This window comes from Saccoglossus kowalevskii, chromosome 15, assembly GCF_978046115.1.
Source record: "Saccoglossus kowalevskii chromosome 15, keSacKowa6.1, whole genome shotgun sequence".
NCBI lineage: Eukaryota > Metazoa > Hemichordata > Enteropneusta > Harrimaniidae > Saccoglossus > Saccoglossus kowalevskii.
The window spans coordinates 11026780-11049641 of record NC_140655.1 but is presented as its reverse complement, the minus strand read 5'-3'; the positions used below and the strand labels follow the sequence as shown (position 1 = coordinate 11049641).

The 22862-nt window shown below is 34.8% G+C and overlaps 1 protein-coding gene across 2 annotated transcripts; it reads right to left on the bottom strand.

The window, feature by feature from the left end:
- Nucleotides 1-437: 437 nt before the first annotated feature.
- Nucleotides 438-22340, bottom strand: LOC102809644 (ventricular zone-expressed PH domain-containing protein 1-like). 2 transcript variants are annotated; one of them, XM_085490425.1, is made up of 14 exons: nt 22237-22340; nt 20400-20634; nt 19891-20035; nt 19215-19389; nt 16410-16573; nt 15616-15825; nt 14931-15145; nt 14037-14701; nt 12553-12695; nt 12070-12201; nt 10925-11042; nt 10053-10189; nt 8740-8754; nt 438-5333 (listed from the first exon to the last, which is right to left on the bottom strand). In XM_085490425.1, the coding sequence occupies exons 2-14, from the start codon at nt 20606-20608 to the stop codon at nt 5118-5120; spliced, it is 2544 nt and encodes an 847-aa protein (XP_085346551.1). In that variant the 5' UTR covers nt 20609-20634; nt 22237-22340; the 3' UTR covers nt 438-5117. The 2 variants fall into 2 exon arrangements, with proteins under 2 accessions (XP_085346551.1, XP_085346552.1); XM_085490426.1 differs by lacking the exon at nt 8740-8754.
- Nucleotides 22341-22862: the final 522 nt, after the last annotated feature.

Genomic DNA, 22862 nt, shown 5'->3' with positions numbered 1-22862 from the left:
AAAAAAAGACTGTAAAGTAACTTTTGACCAAATAAATGTTGCTTTACTTTGGCCACAAATTGTTTACTACATCATACCAACAGTATCATCAGCTAATTTGTGGACATTACAACTGTGTTGCAAACAATGTTGCTTTCAGGAAGATTATCATCAGCTTTGGAAACATTTCTATTCTACCGCTATATTATCAATAAGCTGAAGGTAGCAGATATTGCTGGCTGGCTTAATTTATTAAAGCAAGGGAGTCGTCACCTGCACATGCGTCGGATGGCCTTATCGTGTCATTGATTATAAACAAGCGTCTACCCATGAGCCTTTGCGTTTTTAGTGTGTGTTATCGTCGCTTGGGACTCAATTCCCACGCAGGCGCAGGTGACAAACCTCTCGCTTTAAATACACAACCACGGAACAATTTTTAAAAAATAACCACAGAAAAGTAAGGACGATGAGCAGAAATTAATTTATTGTGAATGTCTCAAAGAATATAAAAAAAAATGATAAATTCCAGATTGCATACATTAGATATTTACATAATGATATTCTGACAAATTATACATTATTTCTAAATATACATAGACCTCCATCCGAAATACTTTTTTAATAATTATAAATACATATTGCTTAATTTAGTTACAAGGCATGGAATGTAACAAAAAATAAAAGTAAATAAAATTAAATGTGAACTAGACAGGATAAATTCGGTTTCATAGACAGCAGGTCAATGAACTGGCCAAGAACTGAAACATGTAATCATATACTTTTTCTGAAAATACAAAACAAGAGTGACCTACTAATCACAATCTTGATTTGTTCTGATAAAAGTACACATGCTTACGAGATACCTCCTCAAAGCTGGTTACATCAGATTTGGTTTGTACATTTCTAAAGATGGTTGAATAATAAATTTTAGCTTGGACAGTGCTGGGGCTTTCCTCACTAATGCCCAAGACTGGCTACGAGGAAACAAACAACATGCCATCAGCCACAAAAAGACAAAGTAAACATCAAGACAAAATTACCACCATGGCCAAAAATATTTTGTCCCTAGTGGAAGCCCAGCACATGTACTTCTAGAAATATGGCATCTATGCTAGGAATAACATAAACAACATAACAGAGTTGTGCACATGTATCCTGCCTGGAAACATGCACCAAGTAATAATACACAAATTATAGATAACATTCTATAAATACAAAGGAAGTATTAGATTTCAGCAAAGAGGGCGCTCTATCACCTCTTTTAAAAAACAGCTTAACCACATTTGGCAGCAGAAAAAAAAAGTTTCTGATCATTTGCCCCCGCTCGCAATCGAAGTGCACTCGTGTCTTGTCAAATTATCACATGAAAATTTTCATTTTTTTTTCATTTTCTGTAATGTGCATGATGACCAGACACATTTTTTTTCTTGGCTTATTCAAGCTTGAATCTTTTTTTGAACATAATTTTGTTGTTCAAGATTCAAGATGGCTGCCTCCATACAGTAAATACCAGTAAATTAGTACCTATGTACAGGACTACCGTAAGTATTGAGTAGTATATGCAGATGGCCATTTTGCTGCTTGTAACAACAAAATGATACTTCTGTATAACTTACTCAGCATTTAATATCAAAGAAACAAGGAAGGATACATGCACTACTGACAACTTAAAGCAACATTATTATCATACACTATACAAGCGTATTTTGTTACACACACTCGCACACTAATGAAAATAATCATCTACTATCCAACGCAGATTAACTATACATACGTTCATTGTGAACCGAAATGAAAAATATTGGAAGACATTAATATGAATGAGATATAAGTTTACCATGCTTAACTATATATATATATATATATATATATATATATGTACAAACAGTGAAGTTCATGGTCAAACTAAGGTTATGGCATTTTTAACTATACAAGCGGCGTTTTTCAAAGTCAAATCATGATCAGAACTTGAAACAACATAAACCGTACAATTCATGCTGTTTATATTTCAAACAATGATTACGATAATCAGATTTCAACAGAGCGAAAAAAATAATAATTGTGTAATACAAGTACAACACTGTATAATTAGATGCATGTACATTTAAACAGACAAATTGGTTGTGTAGTATCTCTAATTTCTTAATTTGACAGATGACTACACTGTCAATGTCATTGCTGACACCAAATTATGTCACGTAAAGACTTTGCAGCTAAAAGGCACGATTGTTGACGTTGCGATATCAATCACCTCTGTCACTACCATGCATCTTGAACTTGAAAGGCATGATTTAATGAAAATAAATGAAGCTTATTTATCGAGCCATAATGCGAAAAAACAATTGTACATTAGGGTGTTGGTCGTAAACCATAAGTTGATCACTGGTAAAATTGCACTCAAACCATTTGCAATTTCATTACAATGACTGAATTTCAAGAGTGTGACTGTAATTATCCCACAAATTATCAGGATTTCTCCCAAATTTCCAATTTAGCAAAAATTTGCATCTCTGCTTGAACCACAGTACCAGTAATTTTAAAAATAATATTACAATATGAGATTGAAATCAACACTGGCAAGCTTGAGAATTTTTCTCGCTATGAAGCAGAATAGGTAATGTTGAATGTGTTAGATTTAACATATAGAACCCTCGATCTGTTCTCTCATACAGACAAAGTCTTCAATTTGTAAATAAAATAAATATTGTGGTGACTTATAAAAAAACAACTTTTCTACTCCATTTCTGAAAACAAACATCTCCAGTATGATTATAAGATGGAGAAAACAAATTAAGATATTCCTAAGGAAAATATAGTTGAGCTTGTTATAGATAGTCTAGCAGTATTTACAGTAAGCTCCTTAAACTGGTAACCTGTCAAACTTGAACTGTGTGTTAAACCATATTCTGTGCGAACTGGAAACATGTCTAAAACCAAATTCGGTGCGAACATGAACTTGTCTGATCCAAACTCTGTGAAAATAGGCATGGAATGTAACAAAAAATAAAGTTAAATAAACTTTAAAACGATGCAGGCTAATGGACAGGATAAATTCGGTTTCATAGACAGCGGGTTAATGAACTGGCCAAGAACTGAAAACATGTAATCATATACTCTTTCTGAAAATACAAAACAAGAGTGACCTACTAATCACAATCTTGATTTGTTCTGATAAAAGTACACAAGAACCATTAATTGTAAAACAATACAAGAATATGAGAATGAAATCAACATTGTCACCCTATTTTTAATTCTTCTCGCTATGAAGCAGAATAGGTAATGTTGAATGTGTTAGATTTAACATATAATACTCCCCATCTGTTTTCTCTCTCTGTGAAAATAGGAACCTTTCTAAATTGAATTCTGTGGAAACCAGGAACCTGTCTATTGCTTTACTCTATTATTATTAAAGTACATCTTTAATAGAAGCGCATGTAAACCGAAAATTACATGTGTTGTATACTGAAACATAAAATAGGTTTGTTTTTTTTTTGCCAATAGATACAACCATGTAATTTAGAACATGCACCACAAATAGAGCAAATACGGTAAAATAGGATGTTGCATTGCTGGAAACAAATCCTAAAAATAAGTGCCAATCTGTTTTTTCTTAAGGGATATTCTGAAATGCTGTGAATATCTTTAATACTGCTTTTTATACAGAACGGAAAATCAATAGACAATTTAATGCTAATTTGTATGCAGTTATGCAGAGAATCATGGGAGTAGTTAGCAGAATTTTATTTAACATTGTGGATGTCTTGCGTCAACAGAAATTACTTTTTAGAACTCTCTTTAGCACTCTTTATTACCTGTGGGGAATTGACAAAAATCTTTCTGGCATATTTAATCAAAATTTGTTGGATTTTCCGACCACCTTCATATCGTACATAAGTCCTGTTCTGCCTGATGTATTATAACCAAAGGATCCAGCTAACATATCAAGTATGGGGAAAATAAATGGCAAGATTACTACGCAATGAAACTCTTTTTTTATAATAATGTTAATAAATTCACAATTTAAGGTAACAACATCTTACATATTAAATGGTAGGGCAATTGCCAGACATGGACTGGTTAAAATAAATTATTTCATTAAAACTAGTCATTTTAAGTGTAGTTTTATTATTTGTTAATTTAAAAAAACATGATTCTACGTTTGCTTTAAGAAGTGCCTGCTGGATCAATAGCACCCCTATTTGGTATGTTGAGCTGACTTTGTATTTTTAAGACTTGCAACTTATATAAAAGTTATTTTGTAACTGATCCACCCTCTGATGCATTCACCATCATCAAGAAAGGCATTCTGGGTATAGATATGATACTCATTAGTGGGATGTATGAGGAAAGGTCAAAGTTCAAGGTTTCATGAATCAACACATGAACAATAATAAGTGTATTTTTAAAACACATTATAAAGTACTGGATGATGATATGATGGGATGGGATGGGATGGGATGGGATGGGATGGGATGGGATGGGATTTTGAACAATTACGAACCACTACTGAGTACCAGAACAATTTCATTTCGACCGACAAAATATTCTGACAGATATTGAATTCCCAGCTATGAGTAAAATCACCAATTCATTCCAGAAACTTGTATATCTACTTGAAAATGGAGATGAGGAAATGATCAAAAGCATCGGAAGTTGCTTCACAACACAAAATGAAATTGCATAATTTTTTTTTTTGATGCTACTTGTACTTTTTAGTTTTTGTTATCCATATATTTATTGCTAACGACTGATAGAAATGTTCATTTTCTAAAGATGCAATAATATATTACTATTGTTTTTTATGAATTATGACTACTTTAATTATTTGAAGATTTATGCAGTTTATGTAGATGTAAAATTAGCGTATAGTGTAAAGACACAATCGGTTCTCATACTTTACCCAGAATGCCAGGAAAATAAAAACAAACACTACTGTTGCAATGTTAATGTAATTTTTGTTAGACTGTATTGTGTAAATAACATATCCTACCAGTCTAATCCCCCCTAAGCTACTGTAGATTAACAGTATAACAAATGGCTTCCCTATGACACTGAAGATTTCCACATGAATAGAATCTTAAACTCTAACATGCAATCAATGCACGAGTTCATTGTCTGGCGAATTGCAGACAAATTATTTAACTTGTGTTGAATGTACCCTTACACGCGTGGTGTCTCATAGCCAATGTCAAGCACTGCACCCACTGTTCGGCATTCTGACCATCCTTCGGTTTGAGCACATATGTTCTTTCATTTGTGAAGATTTCAAATGCACGTGGAATACTTCGATCTCTCTTTCGTAACGTCTTGACGCTCTGTATTTTACCAAGCTCGATTGGAACGCTGGGCTTACTCTGAAAGAAGAATCAGGAAATCATAACTCAAAAGTTCAAATTAATGTTAAGTCTCAGAAAGACTGATTGGCTACTAAAATCTATGACTGGCTTCTAAACCCTATGACCTTTCATAAGCAGACATCCAATCAGGAATCACTTAGCATAGGACTGTGGTATATTATTGTCAGAAAGTGCCAGGATGTGTGACCTTTAGGGGTCATGCATATGCCCTATTCTGAGAGAACACTCTTGGAGTGTCACATGTTGATGCACCCATTTTAAACTTCAAGGGGGAAATGACAGAAAAACTGTGCATTATATATATTCATTTTTTTTTTGTTATTAGTAATCTCTGAAGGATTTTGTCTTGTGCTAATTATTATTTTCTTGATGAATATATGATTTCTTTTTAATGTGTGACAATATTGATCCCAGCAGATTTTCTTTTCTGTACAATTTTTTTTTTACAATTTTACTATCCACCCCACCACCCAGAGTTTCTAATGGTCCACCTCATGCCTGAACCCCCACTGCAAATGCATCATCATGTGGCACTGTGAGCACAATATCTCTGTTTGATAACAAGTTTAAAAGTGTACAACGAGATAAATATAGTTGTTGGCCTGTTGATTACTGTTAAGCAATTAAATTTCATGTCTGACAAATTTTAACAAAACAGTGAAAATCTGGGGTACAGTCTGAACACATGGCTTGTTGACAACTTTATCTACCATTCATAATGGCTGTCCATGGAGACTTTTAGCAGACAATGTGTTTAGAAGTCATAGCAACACATCTTGTCATCACCAAAATAATAGTTTATGATATTTAGATTATGCCTAAAATACAAACAGACACACACGCATTGATACATAGAGGTTAAATTATAATTACCAATATTTGCAGAATTCATCTAAATGGGGACGAAAAAATGCTGAGGAAACTAATATAATAAGGTCTGAAACTCCTAAATTAAGAACATGCACAAATGCAGACATAGATATTACACTGGACTAACAGCTGACACCTGATACAGGGGATAATGTGACTGAGTATTTGCATTAACTACAGCCCTTGTAATAACATTATTAAATATCTCCCTTTTATTCAAATTTTATTGGGGCACAATCCCAGCAATACATTCAAGGATAACCCCCCAATGTGTCACTTTCGAAAACTCCCCCCCCCCCCAATATTTACTGAGCATATGTGCAAAGCATTCTGGGAGAAAATGCTCTGTGCATATTTATGCAATAAAAAAATACCACACTGGAAACTGATTTTTTTTTGAAAAATTAGGATACATGACCATTTTCACTTATGCCACCAAGCATTATTTTGAAATATGAAGATTACTATAATTCGTTTAAATTCCGTTGCTATGAATTTTCCAGATTTGACAATTTAAAGGCAATCGTGAAGACAACATTTTGCAAAAATAACACACATTTTTACAGACTTGCCTGTAAGTGAAAATGGTTTACAGTATTTTAAACACAGAAATCAAAACAAGTTTCACCACTGACATTTCAGACTCATATACCATGTTTCTCAAAATCCACTTTTTGTTTTTCATTTTTCTGTACCCAATTGAAATGAATCCAAATAATAACAAAAATACGAAGAAACTGACATATAATGGTGTCTGATACTCCCTAACTGAGTACAAACTGACATATAATGGTGTATGAAACTCCCTAACTGAGTACAAACTGACATATAATGGCGTCTGAAACTCCCTAACTGAGTACAAACTGACATATAATGGCATCTGAAACTCCCTGAGTACAAACTGACATATAATGGCGTCTGAAACTCCCTAACTGAGTACAAAACTGATATATAATGGCATCTGATACTCTCTGAGTACAAATTGACATATAATGGTGTTTGAAACTCCCAAAATACAAACTGACATATAATAGCATCTGAAACTCCCTAACTAAGTACAAACTGACATATAATGGCGTCTGAAACTCCCTAACTGAGTACTAACTGACATATAATGGCATCTGAAACTCCCTAACTGAGTACAAACTGACATATAATAGCGTCTGAAACTCCCTAACTGAGTACAAACTGACATATAATGGCGTCTGAAACTCCCTAACTGAGTACAAACTGACATATAATGGCATCTGAAACTCCCTAACTGAGTACAAACTGACATATAATGGCGTCTGAAACTCCCTAACTGAGTACAAACTGACATATAATGGCATCTGAAACTCCCTGAGTACAAACTGACATATAATGGCATCTGAAACTCCCTGAGTACAAACTGACATATAATGGCGTCTGAAACTTCCTAACTGAGTACAAACTGACATATAATGGCGTCTGAAACTCCCTAACTGAGTACAAACTGACATATAATGGCATCTGAAACTCCCTAACTGAGTACAAACTGACATATAATGACGTCTGAATCTCCCTAACTGAGTACAAACTGACATATAATGGCGTCTGATACTCCCTAACTGAGTACAAACTGACATATAATGGCGTATGAAACTCCCTAACTGAGTACAAACTGACATATAATGGCATCAGATACTCCCTAACTGAGAACAAAACTGATATATAATGGCATCTGATACTCCCTGAGTACAAACTGACATATAATGGCGTCTGAAACTTCCTAACTGAGTACAAACTGACATATAATGGTGTCTGAAACTCCCAAAATACAAACTGACATATAATGGCATCTGAAACTCCCTAACTGAGTACAAACTGACATATAATGGCATCTGAAACTCTCTGAGTACAAACTGACATATAATGGCGTCTGAAACTTCCTAACTGAGTACAAACTGACATATAATGGCGTCTGAAACTCCCTAACTGAGTACAAACTGACATATAATGGCATCTGAAACTCCCTAACTGAGTACAAACTGACATATAATGGCATCTAAAACTCCCTAACTGAGTACAAACTGACATATAATGGTGTCTGAAACTTCCTAACTTATTACAAACTGACATATAATGGCATCTGAAACTCCCTAACTGAGTGCAAACTGACATATAATGGGGGGTCTGAAACTCCCTAACTGAGTACAAACTGACATATAATGGCGTATGAAACTCCCTAACTTAGTACAAACTGACATACAATGGTGTCTGAAACTCCCTAACTGAGTACAAAATGACATATAATGGCGTCTGAAACTCCCTAACTGAGTACAAAATGACATATAATGGCGTCTGAAACTCCCTAACTGAGTACAAACTGACATGTAATTGGGGGGTCTGAAACTCCCTAACTGAGTACAAACTGACATATAATGGGGGGGGGGGGGGTCTGAAACTCCCTAACTGAGTACAAACTAACATATAATGGTATCTGAAACTCCCTAACTGAGTACAAACAATTACACACTCACACAGTGGAAGAGAAAGAATGAGTTTCCCATACCTGATCCATATCAGTCTGTTAAATAGGAAAATGAATATAGTTTTAGTATATGATGAATGATGGTAAATTAGATATAAGATACAGTAATGATGCATGATGGGAAATGTAGAAATGGGGTAAATCATGCCGACATTCAAAGCACAGACATACTACAAATTTAGTACTAGTTATGATGCATGATGGGAAATACAGGAAAGGGGTAAATCATGTTGGCCTGCAATGTGCAATGCATAAAACCAGACTACAAACTAGTATACAGTTATAATGCATGATGGGGAATGCAGGAAATGGGTAAATCATGTTGGCTTGCAATGTGCAATGCATAAAACTAGACTACAAACTAATTTACAGTTATAATGCATGATGGGGAATGCAGGAAAGGGGTAAATCATGTAGGCTTGCAATGTGCAATGCATAAAAATAGACTACAAACTAATTTACAGTTATGATGCATGATGGGAATTTAACAAGAAGAGTAAAGTTAAATCAAACAAAGCACACACAAACACTGCAAATTAGAATTCAAGAGTAAATGAGAACAAGGGCATGCATGTTAGGTGATCAACAAATATAAAATCACACAACTACCGGTACATTCACTAAAGTAGTTAATTGTGTGAATTTCACAGTCTGGGAAATTACATTTTACTGTGCTCCTTTGTGCACAATATGATTTTTATGAAATTCTCACCCTGCAGAGTAAAAATTGTAACTACTTACAGTATCTTATTTATGTATATGTACCTATAATTGAGGTACAACTTCCTATAAGACGTTATATTATTGTGAACCCATTATTATGCGATTTCGTTGCCAGTCAACATGTACACTTTTGCCCAAGAAACCCTCACATAGTACCAAATCTATGTGCATAACAAGTGTTATTCCGGTAGTACGCATGGCGCAGAAACAGTCACGCATGCCATTCTGTTCACGCCTGTGGAAATGTAACTGAGTTCAACATGTATAAGCATCTTGTGAGGTTGCACTCTGAGAAGATAATGAACCTATTCAATGTGCATCAAAATTGATGTGCATCAAGGTCCCATAACATCTAATTGGTGTACATATACATCCTAAGATAATTAATGTGTGTGTGAAGTTTTAACATTGATCAGTCAAAGCACGAGATAAAGGTTCAGACTGCTGAAAAATGCACACAGTGATTTTGAAAATAAATTGACCAGAAACTTTATTCTTTGTATCAATGTATCATGATTCCCCCAGAGTGCAACAAATGAAGTTAGTTATTCACTTGAGAAGAAAAATGTAAAAAAAAAAAACACTCCCCAATGCATTATGGGTAAACTTACCGATTTACTTTTACTTCCCACCAGCTGTTCACCTGCTAATGTGAAGTATCTTGTCTTCCATCTTTTAAATAATTTCCATCTTACTTTTTTTTCTTTTAGACAACCTTCAATCATTGGTTGACCCTCATGTAATAAACCTAGTGATAAATATAATATGCCATATATGAACTATTTTGAAATTTTTTTTTTTTTTTCAAAATGTACTAGTTTACTGAATTTTGTAGTCAAATTGTAATATTTTCCCAAAACATTGATCAAGACTAATAGTCAATATGGAAATTATTGAAAACCCATAGCTGCTAACAGAATAAAAGCTCATACCACCGAATACACGACAAGGTAAATTACTATGTTAAATCAAAATAAACATGTGCTGCATGCAGGGCTAAAAACAGATGCTTGTATGCAACATTAAATCCCCTAGATATACATCAGTGGACAGTAGGTGACACAACGTAATACGGAATGTACATTTGATCAGAATTATAACAAACAAGCAGCCTCTCGACTGAGATAGCTCCACTATTAGCAATGCACATATAATCAGAGAATTGAAGAAGAAATCATCACAAAATGAACAAATCTGAGAGAGGTCAAACTGAGGTACCTATATGTATAATATCAAAGCAATCAGACTTGCAGTTTTTAACAAGAAGTCGAAAATATAATTTTTTACCAAAAATTACAAAAATATTCATCAAAATTAGAGAACAAATCAAAGAGATGTTCACCTGTGGTACCTATATTTATAATATCAAAGCACTCAGACTTGTGGTTTTCAACAAGGAGTCAAAAATGTTAAAGTCGACAGTGGAGCTAAAAGCAAGTTGAACAACCAAGAAAATATCAAAGAATACAATGATAGGTCCTACCTGATGCTTTGTCTGGGTTATTACACAGAAAACACAGCCATGTTTCAAAACTTTTATTGTACACAAACACATCAAAGTAACTGATGTCAGTCAGTTCATCAATGAGATGGTCTTGCACCTACCATGGATACAAATGTAGAACACAAACAGCTTTACAGTTACGGCAAAAAAAAAAAAAACTTGTGTTGCCCACTAGTCGGAAAATTGAAAAATTGGGTCGGTAGGTCGGATTGTTTTTTTGTTTTGTTTTTAGTGAAATACAGATCAACCCCAGGTTCAGAGTTGCCACTTATCCCCCGGGGATCAAACATTGCTCCGGGATCATTAATTTTTAGAGGAAACACTTTTTCACTGCATAAAATGGTGAGTTTTTACATAGACTCTCTAAAAGAGGGTCTATGGTTTTTAACATTTGGGCCTATTAAAAAAAAAAAAGTGCGACCCGATATTTTATATTTATCACAATAACAGAACCATAATGCATAGAGCGACACAATCAAATTGCAATTTAACCTTTACATCACCAGACTTTCTCGCCCAAATTTTTTTTCTTTTTTTCTTATCCTTCAATAACCCCAAAAATGAACCCTAATTTTGGAACCAACAGACAAAATTTGAGTCAATTTTCAATTTTTACTCAAAAAATGTGTCCACTTTTGTCCAAATCTTCTGAAGGAAGTTTAACTTGAACTTGTTTTTTGACATTATCATTATAGAACACCTACACTACCTTAACCGTTTGAGTGCTATTGTCAACTTTTGGCACTACCTACAAAATTATTTGTAGTCTGCTCATTTGATAAAAAAATTAAACAAAATATCTGAACTTGTCTGTATGGTCCAAAATGATGATGAAATTTTGTGAAAATTTTACAGAATCTGAAAATATTTGCACTGAATTTTGGGCCGAACAATTATCTGGCACTCAATGGGTTAACCAGTGTTCAAGAATGATTCAGAGGCAGCATATAACTCCCAAAGTAATGTTTATCACTGTAGTCCATTGTAATGTTTAAGTTAAAAAATTCATAGATTATTATAATGTGTGTTAATAGACAATAACAGAATTTTTTTTTTAAATCCATATGCATGATTACAACATTATTTTATTTTTTTTTATTGAGAAAAGTTAAAACTTTCATTACCTTCAAAATGGGAAATGGCTGTGTTATTAGTCTTGTGAAAGGAATTGGACCACCTTTCTTCTGTTGCTCCCAGCATGCTTTGAGATTCTGGACACCGTCATCATCTAAAGACACTGAAGTAGAGGAACTGGCCTGGAACAAACAAACAAACAAATTAAAATTAAACTACTACTGCCCCAGACTCTTCCAAGACTCACTGTTTTTCATATTTGTGCTCAAATCAGTTATTCATAAAAAGCATTTTTCACCAACTGATTAGTCCTGGGCTTCACAACCCAATGATCACACCGAGAAGTTGTACAATAATATCACAAGAATATGCAAAGTAGGCACAGTAGGTCAAAGTTGACAAGATACCATATCTTGTCATACATATAACATACATTTTTTCCCCGCTTTGTAGTCGTATTTTTTGATAGATAGTCGTGAAAGGTAAGTGAAAAGCATTTTACAAGATCCAGACTACAACAATGGAATATTTACCTGCAGTTCTAAGAACATAAGATGGACCCATGGTTGTAGATTTCTAGTTGTGTGTATAAACGGGGATTTATTGAAAAGGCAGTGAGGTCCTTTCTTGCCGCAGTAAAATTCTAATCTGCCGAATGTCCTGGAAGAATACCCTTCTGAAATTGAGATTGAGAACAAGCAATTGTAAATAACCATGTCCTAAAATTAGTTATATACAAGTAAATTGACAATACATGACTATGATGTAACTTTTTAAATACCAGAATTTTGGAGCAATATTTTTTGTTATAAAAAGTTATGTTAGCCGTAGACATAATGGACATAATTACCCATTGTTTCTAAATCCTGATCAAAATTTTCACAAAAATATAAACAACAAACAAGAAAGCCATCAGAATTTACAGATCTACCAACATCTTTATTACAAGAACTGATTTAACATTACTATCTGCAATATAGTGTTCCAGATATGTTAATTATGCATTTTTAATGCCGTTACATGACCATATATGGTTATTAAATATGTTGATCAGATCTAGTGAGCAATGTCTTCAATATGGCACTGTGTGAATGAGTCTATCAGCAATAGTGCTCCAGATATGACATCATACGAATGTATGAACAAACTGATTGATGCAGGTAACCACTATATCTCCGGCCTAAGCAAACATTTGTACCTAATAACTATGGTTTCAGACATCATGAATAATAATAAATATGGCCATCAGACAGCCATATATTAGATCAGAATGAGATGCAATATCTTACATCTGCAAACAAAAGTTTTCTGACTTCATTAAAACTTTCTAAAATTCTACTACAATAGATTCTATCCCAAGCATAGTCTACTTCACAAGATGAACTGTTGTCATTGTAAACATCTCAAAATGTCATACGCATTCTGTCAATTACAGAATATGAGAAACATAATCAGCAACTAATTAAGAGATTTCATATTTTTTCTCTAATAAGTGAATGTGCATGCTTATACAACTGCATATTAAGCAAAACAGTTGTTGTGCATCGATCATTCTGAAATTGTGACTAAATTCAGAATTTTTCATGAAAACTGGAAAATAAAAAAACAGTGATATTCATGTTTTATTTCCTGATGTGTGTGGTGAACAGAAAGATGTATTGAATATTCTGTTCTCTGCTCTAAAAACTTGCTATGTTTTAACACAGGATTTACATGAAAATATACATTACTTTCAGCTGTAATGCAAAATCATGTGACCTAAACTGTCCAATCATGTGACCTAATCTGTCCAATCATGTGACCTAAACTGTCCAATCAAGTGGTGGTCAATATTATAAATTAAAAATGTGGTTGGTTGGTTATCATCAAATTTAATTTACAAATTAAACAGTACTATACACAGATGGAACCAATCAGATTTTCATACATGCTAATATCAGCACACATTTTCACATTACATGTTAACTTCAGATTCCCCATGCTTTTTTTTTTTACTTGATGCAAAAGACAATCCTACCTTCAACGAGGCATTCTTGAGGAACGGGTATCCTTGGTCGAACAGAATCCATATAAGATGTAATTTCTTTGTGTCGATGGGCTAAGTACTGTTGTATACCACTGTCTCTATGTTTATTTTTTCCACTGCCTTGTAGTCCATCTATTTTTAAATTGGATCTGGACTCCCTTTTGTCCTCTGTGCTATACTTTCTCACCACAGCACTGGTTGCCTGGCTACTGTTGCTAGGTGACCGACTGTTAGCACTTGGTGGTCTTTCCACAATATTAGAAATGGTATCAGTCTGTGAGCTTCCTTTTGTCGCTGAATCATCTTTGCTTTCAGTGAGTTTAGTGTTACTGGTGTTGTTATTAGTTTGTTCAACTGTCAATCCTGAAACTGAACTGCTGCTGGTGGCGGTAGTGGTAGTTGTCATCGTGGTCGTTGTCTGCGTCGTTGTAGTAGCACCTGTTAATGATGTCTGCTTTTCAGACAAACTGTCATTTAAATGTTCATGACTATGTTTAACACTAGTAGTAGACTCCGCCTTTTTTATGACGTCTTTTTCTACTGACAAAGTTTCAGATTTTGCGTCTTGGTCATTGTGATCAGCGCTGTCTGTTTGTGAAGTTGCTTCACATGTACTGGCTGTTAATGATTCTACCATGACAACCGCTGTATCATCACTGAAAACAATCAGAAAATAGTGTCATGTCAATTTTATCATATAATAATTATATGCTGTTGCACAGGGTTATTCACAAAATATTGTAATTTAAGTCTGAGTGTATTTTATAGCAAAGTTATTGTCCAAGACGCTTTGTGTCTCAAACAATGCAAGAGCATATGATGCATGAAGACTTAAATACCAGTATTTTGTGTAAAAGTTTATTATTGAAACACTTTCTTATTTACCATTTAGCAATATCTTCTCTGAGTTGTTGTACAATCATTCTGGCAGCTGTTGATAAACTCTCCCCTTGTTTACTGATGGCAGTCTGGTGTTCTCCTAACAATCCCGGATACTGATCACCGATACTCTTAATCTCAATCAGTACAGCCGCTAGTGTAGTACGGTCCACATAGGGTAGTTGCGATACTAGAAACGCTATGCATTCTTTGCCATAAGCCTATAATAACAAATCATATCATTAATGACATAGTCCCTGTTTGAATTCAGTTGTATCACCACTTGAGAACACATCATTCTGTCCTTTCTTTCTAACGATTTTGAAAAATGGCTACGGTCACATAACAATTAAAATCAACATGGCCGTCAGGTGGACATTTTGAAACAAATTATAAAATAAAACATCATGTGTGTTGGATTGAAATTGGCATCCATCAGAAATTGAAACAGTATTAATGACAGTAATAATGGACTATCAGTAATATGAACAGCTCCACTCTATTGAGTCAAGTGAAATTAAGACTCAGAACAAAAAGTTTTGGGTCTTCAGCTAATTTTAAAGTATTGTATTGTTAAAATTGTTTGTTATATTTTGGTGAATGTGTGAAATAACAAAGTACTCCTTTATTGGATAACAGACTGATTTAGAGTTGATACAAACCAATGAGAAACAGCCTTATAAATTATTACCTGATTCAATCTTCCAACAGCACCAAATAGTTTAGCAGCCAGACTCATCAATGTTGACTGAATTCTGACAGCGTCTTTGAGTGCCGGTAAACACGTGGCTAACGGTGCTGCGTTGGTTGACGCCATATCTATCAGTGATATCAACACTGCCTGGGCTGTGGCCGTGATTTTAAGATGTTCAGCTAATGTACTGACATGAGGCTCAAGTAACTAGAACGACAGAGAATGGGATGGTTACTACAATTCATAATCAAGGGTTGATTAGTAAGGGCAGACAGCTTTCGTAAAGATGTGTTGTGATTATTGGTGACACTCACACAGGGGAAGTAAAGTATCTTACAAGTAGCAAACATATATGCATTAATTTCTATATTTATCTATTTTAGCAGACGTAATGATAACTTTACATCACAATTTCACAAAATACTGTAAAACATTTTATTTTAGCTGGAAATAAATTTCGCTGAAACGACTTTTTGGGCGTTTTGTATGGAATTTATTTTCACTAATTCTTAACGAGTTGAATGTAAAATATAGGAAAAGAGGTATATTCGCTGGATTTTATTTTCACTGAATCGTTCCTTCTGCAAAAACAGCGCAAAATTAATTTATAGTCTACACTTTCCAGCAGAAGATTGGGACAAAAATAGCCAATTAAAAACCGAAAATTTACCCAAATTTTGTCTGTTGGCTCCAAAATTAGGGTTAATTTCCAGAAATATTGTTAAATGTAAGAAAAAAAAGTGCAGAAAAATGTCAACATCATAGATCATGTTAGATCATTTTGTTTGTACCTTTGCATCTTGTTTCGCAACCAAACCAATCAATTGTAATACATTGTTAGTTTCTGTACTATCACACACTGGTAGCAGATCTATCAATACAGTCACATGGTCATTGAGTGATTTAGGTTCCTCCGCATAAATCTGGGGTAAGATCCTCGTTAGTGATCTAGTACCTGGAAGAAAACAAGTATCAGTATATTTTAAAACATCACAATCATTATACCTCATAGTCTATGACACTGTCACATTCTGTCTTCTCTGAAACTACAACACATATAGGACAAATCTGACCTATAGTCTATCATTCACTTCCTGGTTCATATGACACTGTCACATTCTGTCTTCTCTGAAACTACAACACATATAGGACTAATCTGACCTATAGCCTATCATTCACTTCCTGGTTCATATGACACTGTCACATTCTGTCTTCTCTGAAACTACAACACATATAGGACTAATCTGACCTATAGCCTATCATTCACTTCCTGGTTCATATGACACTGTCACATTCTGTCTTCTCTGAAACTACAACACATATAGGACTAATCTGACCTATAGCCTATCATTCACTTCCTGGTTCATATGACACTGTCACATTCTGTCTTCTCTGAAACTACAACACATATAGGACTAATCTGACCTATAGCCTATCATTCACTTCCTGGTTCATATGACACTGTCACATTCTGTCTTCTCTGAAACTACAACACATATAGGACTAATCTGACCTATAGCCTATCATTCACTTCCTGGTTCATATGACACTGTCACATTCTGTCTTCTCTGAAACTACAACACATATAGGACTAATCTGACCTATAGTCTATCATTCACTTCCTGGTTCATATGACACTGTCACATTCTGTCTTCTCTGAAACTACAACACATATAGGACTAATCTGACCTATAGCCTATCATTCACTTCCTGGTTCATATGACACTGTCACATTCTGTCTTCTCTGAAACTACAACACATATAGGACTAATCTGACCTATAGTCTATCATTCACTTCCTGGTTCATATGACACTGTCACATTCTGTCTTCTCTGAAACTACAACACATATAGGACTAATCTGACCTATAGCCTATCATTCACTTCCTGGTTCATATGACACTGTCACATTCTGTCTTCTCTGAAACTACAACACATATAGGACTAATCTGACCTATAGTCTATCATTCACTTCCTGGTTCATATGACACTGTCACATTCTGTCTTCTCTGAAACTACAACACATATAGGACTAATCTGACCTATAGCCTATCATTCACTTCCTGGTTCATATGACACTGTCACATTCTGTCTTCTCTGAAACTACAACACATATAGGACTAATCTGACCTATAGCCTATCATTCACTTCCTGGTTCATATGACACTGTCACATTCTGTCTTCTCTGAAACTACAACACATATAGGACTAATCTGACCTATAGTCTATCATTCACTTCCTGGTTCATATGACACTGTCACATTCTGTCTTCTCTGAAACTACAACACATATAGGACTAATCTGACCTATAGTCTATCATTCACTTCCTGGTTCATATGACACTGTCACATTCTGTCTTCTCTGAAACTACAACACATATAGGACTAATCTGACCTATAGCCTATCATTCACTTCCTGGTTCATATGACACTGTCACATTCTGTCTTCTCTGAAACTACAACACATATAGGACTAATCTGACCTATAGCCTATCATTCACTTCCTGGTTCATATGACACTGTCACATTCTGTCTTCTCTGAAACTACAACACATATAGGACTAATCTGACTTATAGTCTATCATTCACTTCCTGGTTCATATGACACTGTCACATTCTGTCTTCTCTGAAACTACAACACATATAGGACTAATCTGACCTATAGTCTATCATTCACTTCCTGGTTCATATGACACTGTCACATTCTGTCTTCTCTGAAACTACAACACATATAGGACTAATCTGACCTATAGCCTATCATTCACTTCCTGGTTCATATGACACTGTCACATTCTGTCTTCTCTGAAACTACAACACATATAGGACTAATCTGACCTATAGTCTATCATTCACTTCCTGGTTCATATGACACTGTCACATTCTGTCTTCTCTGAAACTACAACACATATAGGACTAATCTGACCTATAGCCTATCATTCACTTCCTGGTTCATATGACACTGTCACATTCTGTCTTCTCTGAAACTACAACACATATAGGACTAATCTGACCTATAGCCTATCATTCACTTCCTGGTTCATATGACACTGTCACATTCTGTCTTCTCTGAAACTACAACACATATAGGACTAATCTGACCTATAGCCTATCATTCACTTCCTGGTTCATATGACACTGTCACATTCTGTCTTCTCTGAAACTACAACACATATAGGACTAATCTGACCTATAGCCTATCATTCACTTCCTGGTTCATATGACACTGTCACATTCTGTCTTCTCTGAAACTACAACACATATAGGACTAATCTGACCTATAGCCTATCATTCACTTCCTGGTTCATATGACACTGTCACATTCTGTCTTCTCTGAAACTACAACACATATAGGACTAATCTGACCTATAGTCTATCATTCACTTCCTGGTTCATATGACACTGTCACATTCTGTCTTCTCTGAAACTACAACACATATAGAACTGATTTGACCTATAGCCTATCATTCACTTCCTGGTTCATATGACACTGTCACATTCTGCCTTCTCTGAAACTATACATACCAGGTAACTACATGGTAAATGCAACTGTTACTTTATGATCAGACTAAACCATTCATGCTAGAGGGTAGACACCTACCTTTAACAATGCTCTGTATGATGGGGATGGTGTGCCTTGCCAATAGGCTGGCACTTTCAATGGCAACCAAAGACAAATAACTTGACATATTTCTTGTAATTTCTTTATTGCCCTGTTCTAGAAACTTAACTGCCACTGGAACGGCTAATTCCATTACTGCTTTGTTGGAATAATTCTAAAAATAAAAATAGTGATTAATCTTTCACACAGTGATCATGAACTTCTTAAAGTGGAGTATAATAAAATATCTTAGCTATCAGTCCTTTAGTTTACTTATTCATGTTTCTGACTCATCAATATTCATTTTCGGCGAACTCATGTTCATTTCACACAACAACAATCTGTAAAAATGGAAACAAATATATGTGTCCATACTCAAATATTTGAATGTACAACTCAACAGCAGAGTAATGTAAATTAACCACTCAGCATGTGAACGTGACATAGTCTTCCACCGAGAAGTTAAAAAGTGGACATTTTTAATGAGTTCTACAGCTCACATAGCACAAGCTACAAGACACTCCTATCCTGAGAGTATGTCACCTTAAATACTTTCGTTATTCAAAACCCTGAACAAATAATTAATAATTTTGGAGATGGAGGAGTTTTAAAAGGAGAGTTGCATGAATTTTATTCAATTGTGTATTTTAACTTTCAAGAAGACGACCTAACTTACCATAAATAAACAACTCATAATATCGGAGGCAATTTTAGCGTGTGGTGAGTCTTCATCTCGGTTTATTGGTTTTAGGTTGTATTCTAAACAAGATTGCCATAGCAACACTAGTGCTGTCGCATTGTCGTTAATGGATCCAGTTTCTCTGCAATAGAAAGTAGAACACATTTTCATACATGTGAATTACATCTGAAAGGATAACATTTCCAGAATATGAGTATGCAGCTGACCATGGAAGTCAAACCCATAACCTCCCTGATGATGATGAGAGGACACACTAACCACTGACTCACACGTCAAGTGATATGCAGGACTCCATAAAGGGCAACAAATTGGGCATCAAGCCTAAATTTTGTATTGAATGCTTCCATGAAGTTCAAGCCCGGTGTCATCTCATGCAAAAGTTATCATCGATCTCAAGATTTACATTCGTATCTACGAGACCTCGCACCTTAAATTCTTGTGGTATGAAATCAAAATTCACTAAATTAACTAAAAAGGAAACTTACTTAATAGCTGTCGTGACTCTGGTAATGCATATTTCTACTACGGCCTGGTCATTGTCGTTGTTGAGATAATCTTCAGATGACGAAATGTCCTTGATAGTCATTAAGACTTCTGACAAGTCATCAACAATCTCTTTGTCGTCAATCGAGAAGAGATCCCCAGCTCTTGAGAGGTCCCTCTGAGCTAGCACTTGTGCAAATAACAAATGCATACTTACATCAGAGCATCAAAAAAATACTGTAAAATAGAATATTTGGGTTTTATTCATATTATAATCCTTTGATATTTTGAATGAGAGAGAAGTCATCATTGTAAAAACTGCAGCTATCAGTGTACTTCGTCAAGTCCAGATTGAACAAAAAGTGTTTTGCAAAAGTTGCAAGTAATTTTCAGAACAGAATTCTCTGTAAAGTTGCCATTTCTTCTATTCCCAGAGAAAATGTTGTTCCTTTAAAGGCAGAGCATGAAAGGGCCTTTAATATCATAATTTTCCTATTTTACCGTACTCGTCTTCAACTGCAGACTTGCAGGTTTTGCAGAATCTTGTCTGCTGGTGTACTTGGTCTCACAAAGTTTATTTATCCCTGTTTTCTAAACGTTTTTACCATATTAATTAATAGTTTAATTAATTAGTATACTGGTACTGTGAACACATTAATTATTCACTGGGTTTGTAATTTCACTATTTTCTCTGATTTTTTGCTTAGTCCACATGAAAATAACATAAAATGTACCTCACAGTTTCCTCTGCCAAGTTCATGAACTGTGGTTTTACATTACTAAGTTGTGTCTACCAAATCTTTTCCTGGGGCTACTCACAAAATTAGTAGCACAACTCAACTGGGCTGCTAGAAATTTACAAAATACTTTGATTTCTAATAAATCAATTTTGTCTTCAAATTATGGGTGTCTTTAACTACTCAATATTACTATAGGACTACCAGCTCTGAAGACTGGTGGCCATGAAGACTAAGAAAAAATAATGTTGAGCCCTGACAACTATTGGGGTCTGACTTGGAATACATGATCACATCCAGGTAACCTTGATACATCGTTATTCTAACTAATTAATACTGACAATAAATTTTAATGTTTACCGTACGACATAATTATGTGTTACATTTCATTACTGTAAAATGACTAATTTTCACTGGGTTTAAATTTCACTGATTTACCATTTCAGGCATATTCAGTGGGTTTTAAATTCACGGTTTTATCATTTAGATAATGTGTTCTATGCTAAATTTTACATATTCACTGTGGTTTAATTTGGCGCATTTTTCCAGTCAGCGAAATAAGCTAAATTAAAACCCAGTGAATAATTACCCCCTTTACAGTATATAATATATTCATTGGGTTATAGGATCTGGATTGTAATTTGCATGCATACAATTATCAGAAATTTATATCAACAATGACGTAACATCATAACAACCTGTTTGAATCGTCAATTAAAATAAAGAACACACAGTCAATTATACGCTGTGGGCGTTCTCGAATTAGAAAAATATCTACAACAACAACAACAATACGTCGTCATATTAAATTTTGAACTACCTAGACATCGTCACAGGTAAATTGAACATGAAATCACCCAGAACACATTGTTTTGGTCATTGCAGTCACGTAGATTCATTCAGACAAACGGATTCCAGCTGCGGTTAGCTGAAGTTATAAGGAAATTCGTTCACTGTCGCACGTAACTTTTTTTTATTATGGGCGAGACCCGATCAGATCGACTTGAGTCAAGGTGAGACAATCCATCACAAGCTGTTATGTTGAGTGTTAATTCAAAGTCGATATCCCGGGATATTGTTCTGAATAAATAAAAGGAAATACCTAGTCATGGAAAGTTCGTCATTTCGTGTATATTCCAGTTACCTCATAGTAAACACCTTGAAACAGGACCAATACATTGCTACTACCTTTCCGCCGCCATCTTAGTTCACATTGATAGTGCCGTGGAGGGCGTAACTCTATATTCGGTCAATGACCTTATTGAAAATACTAGTACTCCCTTATCCTCAACTGAGCTGGGTCCATTGGTTACCCACAATGCTTTGCAGCTGTGTGGGTAAATTTATAATGAATACAATATTCGTCAGTGTTCGGGAAAAAAACGCATAAATAAGTTTTGAACGCGTTTTAAAAATGTCAAATGACGATAACATCTTGATAACAGATGCAGTAAATCGGATCGAAGGTAACCCGCAAAGACTCATGGGTAATGGGCGTTGCCAAATAACTTCTGTGGCCAATGAAAGCGTATTATATAGATTGGAATAAAGCACGAGAGTCTTCCAGGTTTAATGTATTATAAATATTTTATAAATGTCTATACAAAAAAAAACTACATTAGTTCAAAGTTTGGTCTTTCAAAGAAATAAATTTAAAACAATGAGATGTTTGTTTTTTATTTTGATCCACCATGAGTTTGTATACTATCCCTGGAAAGTTTCGTTTTG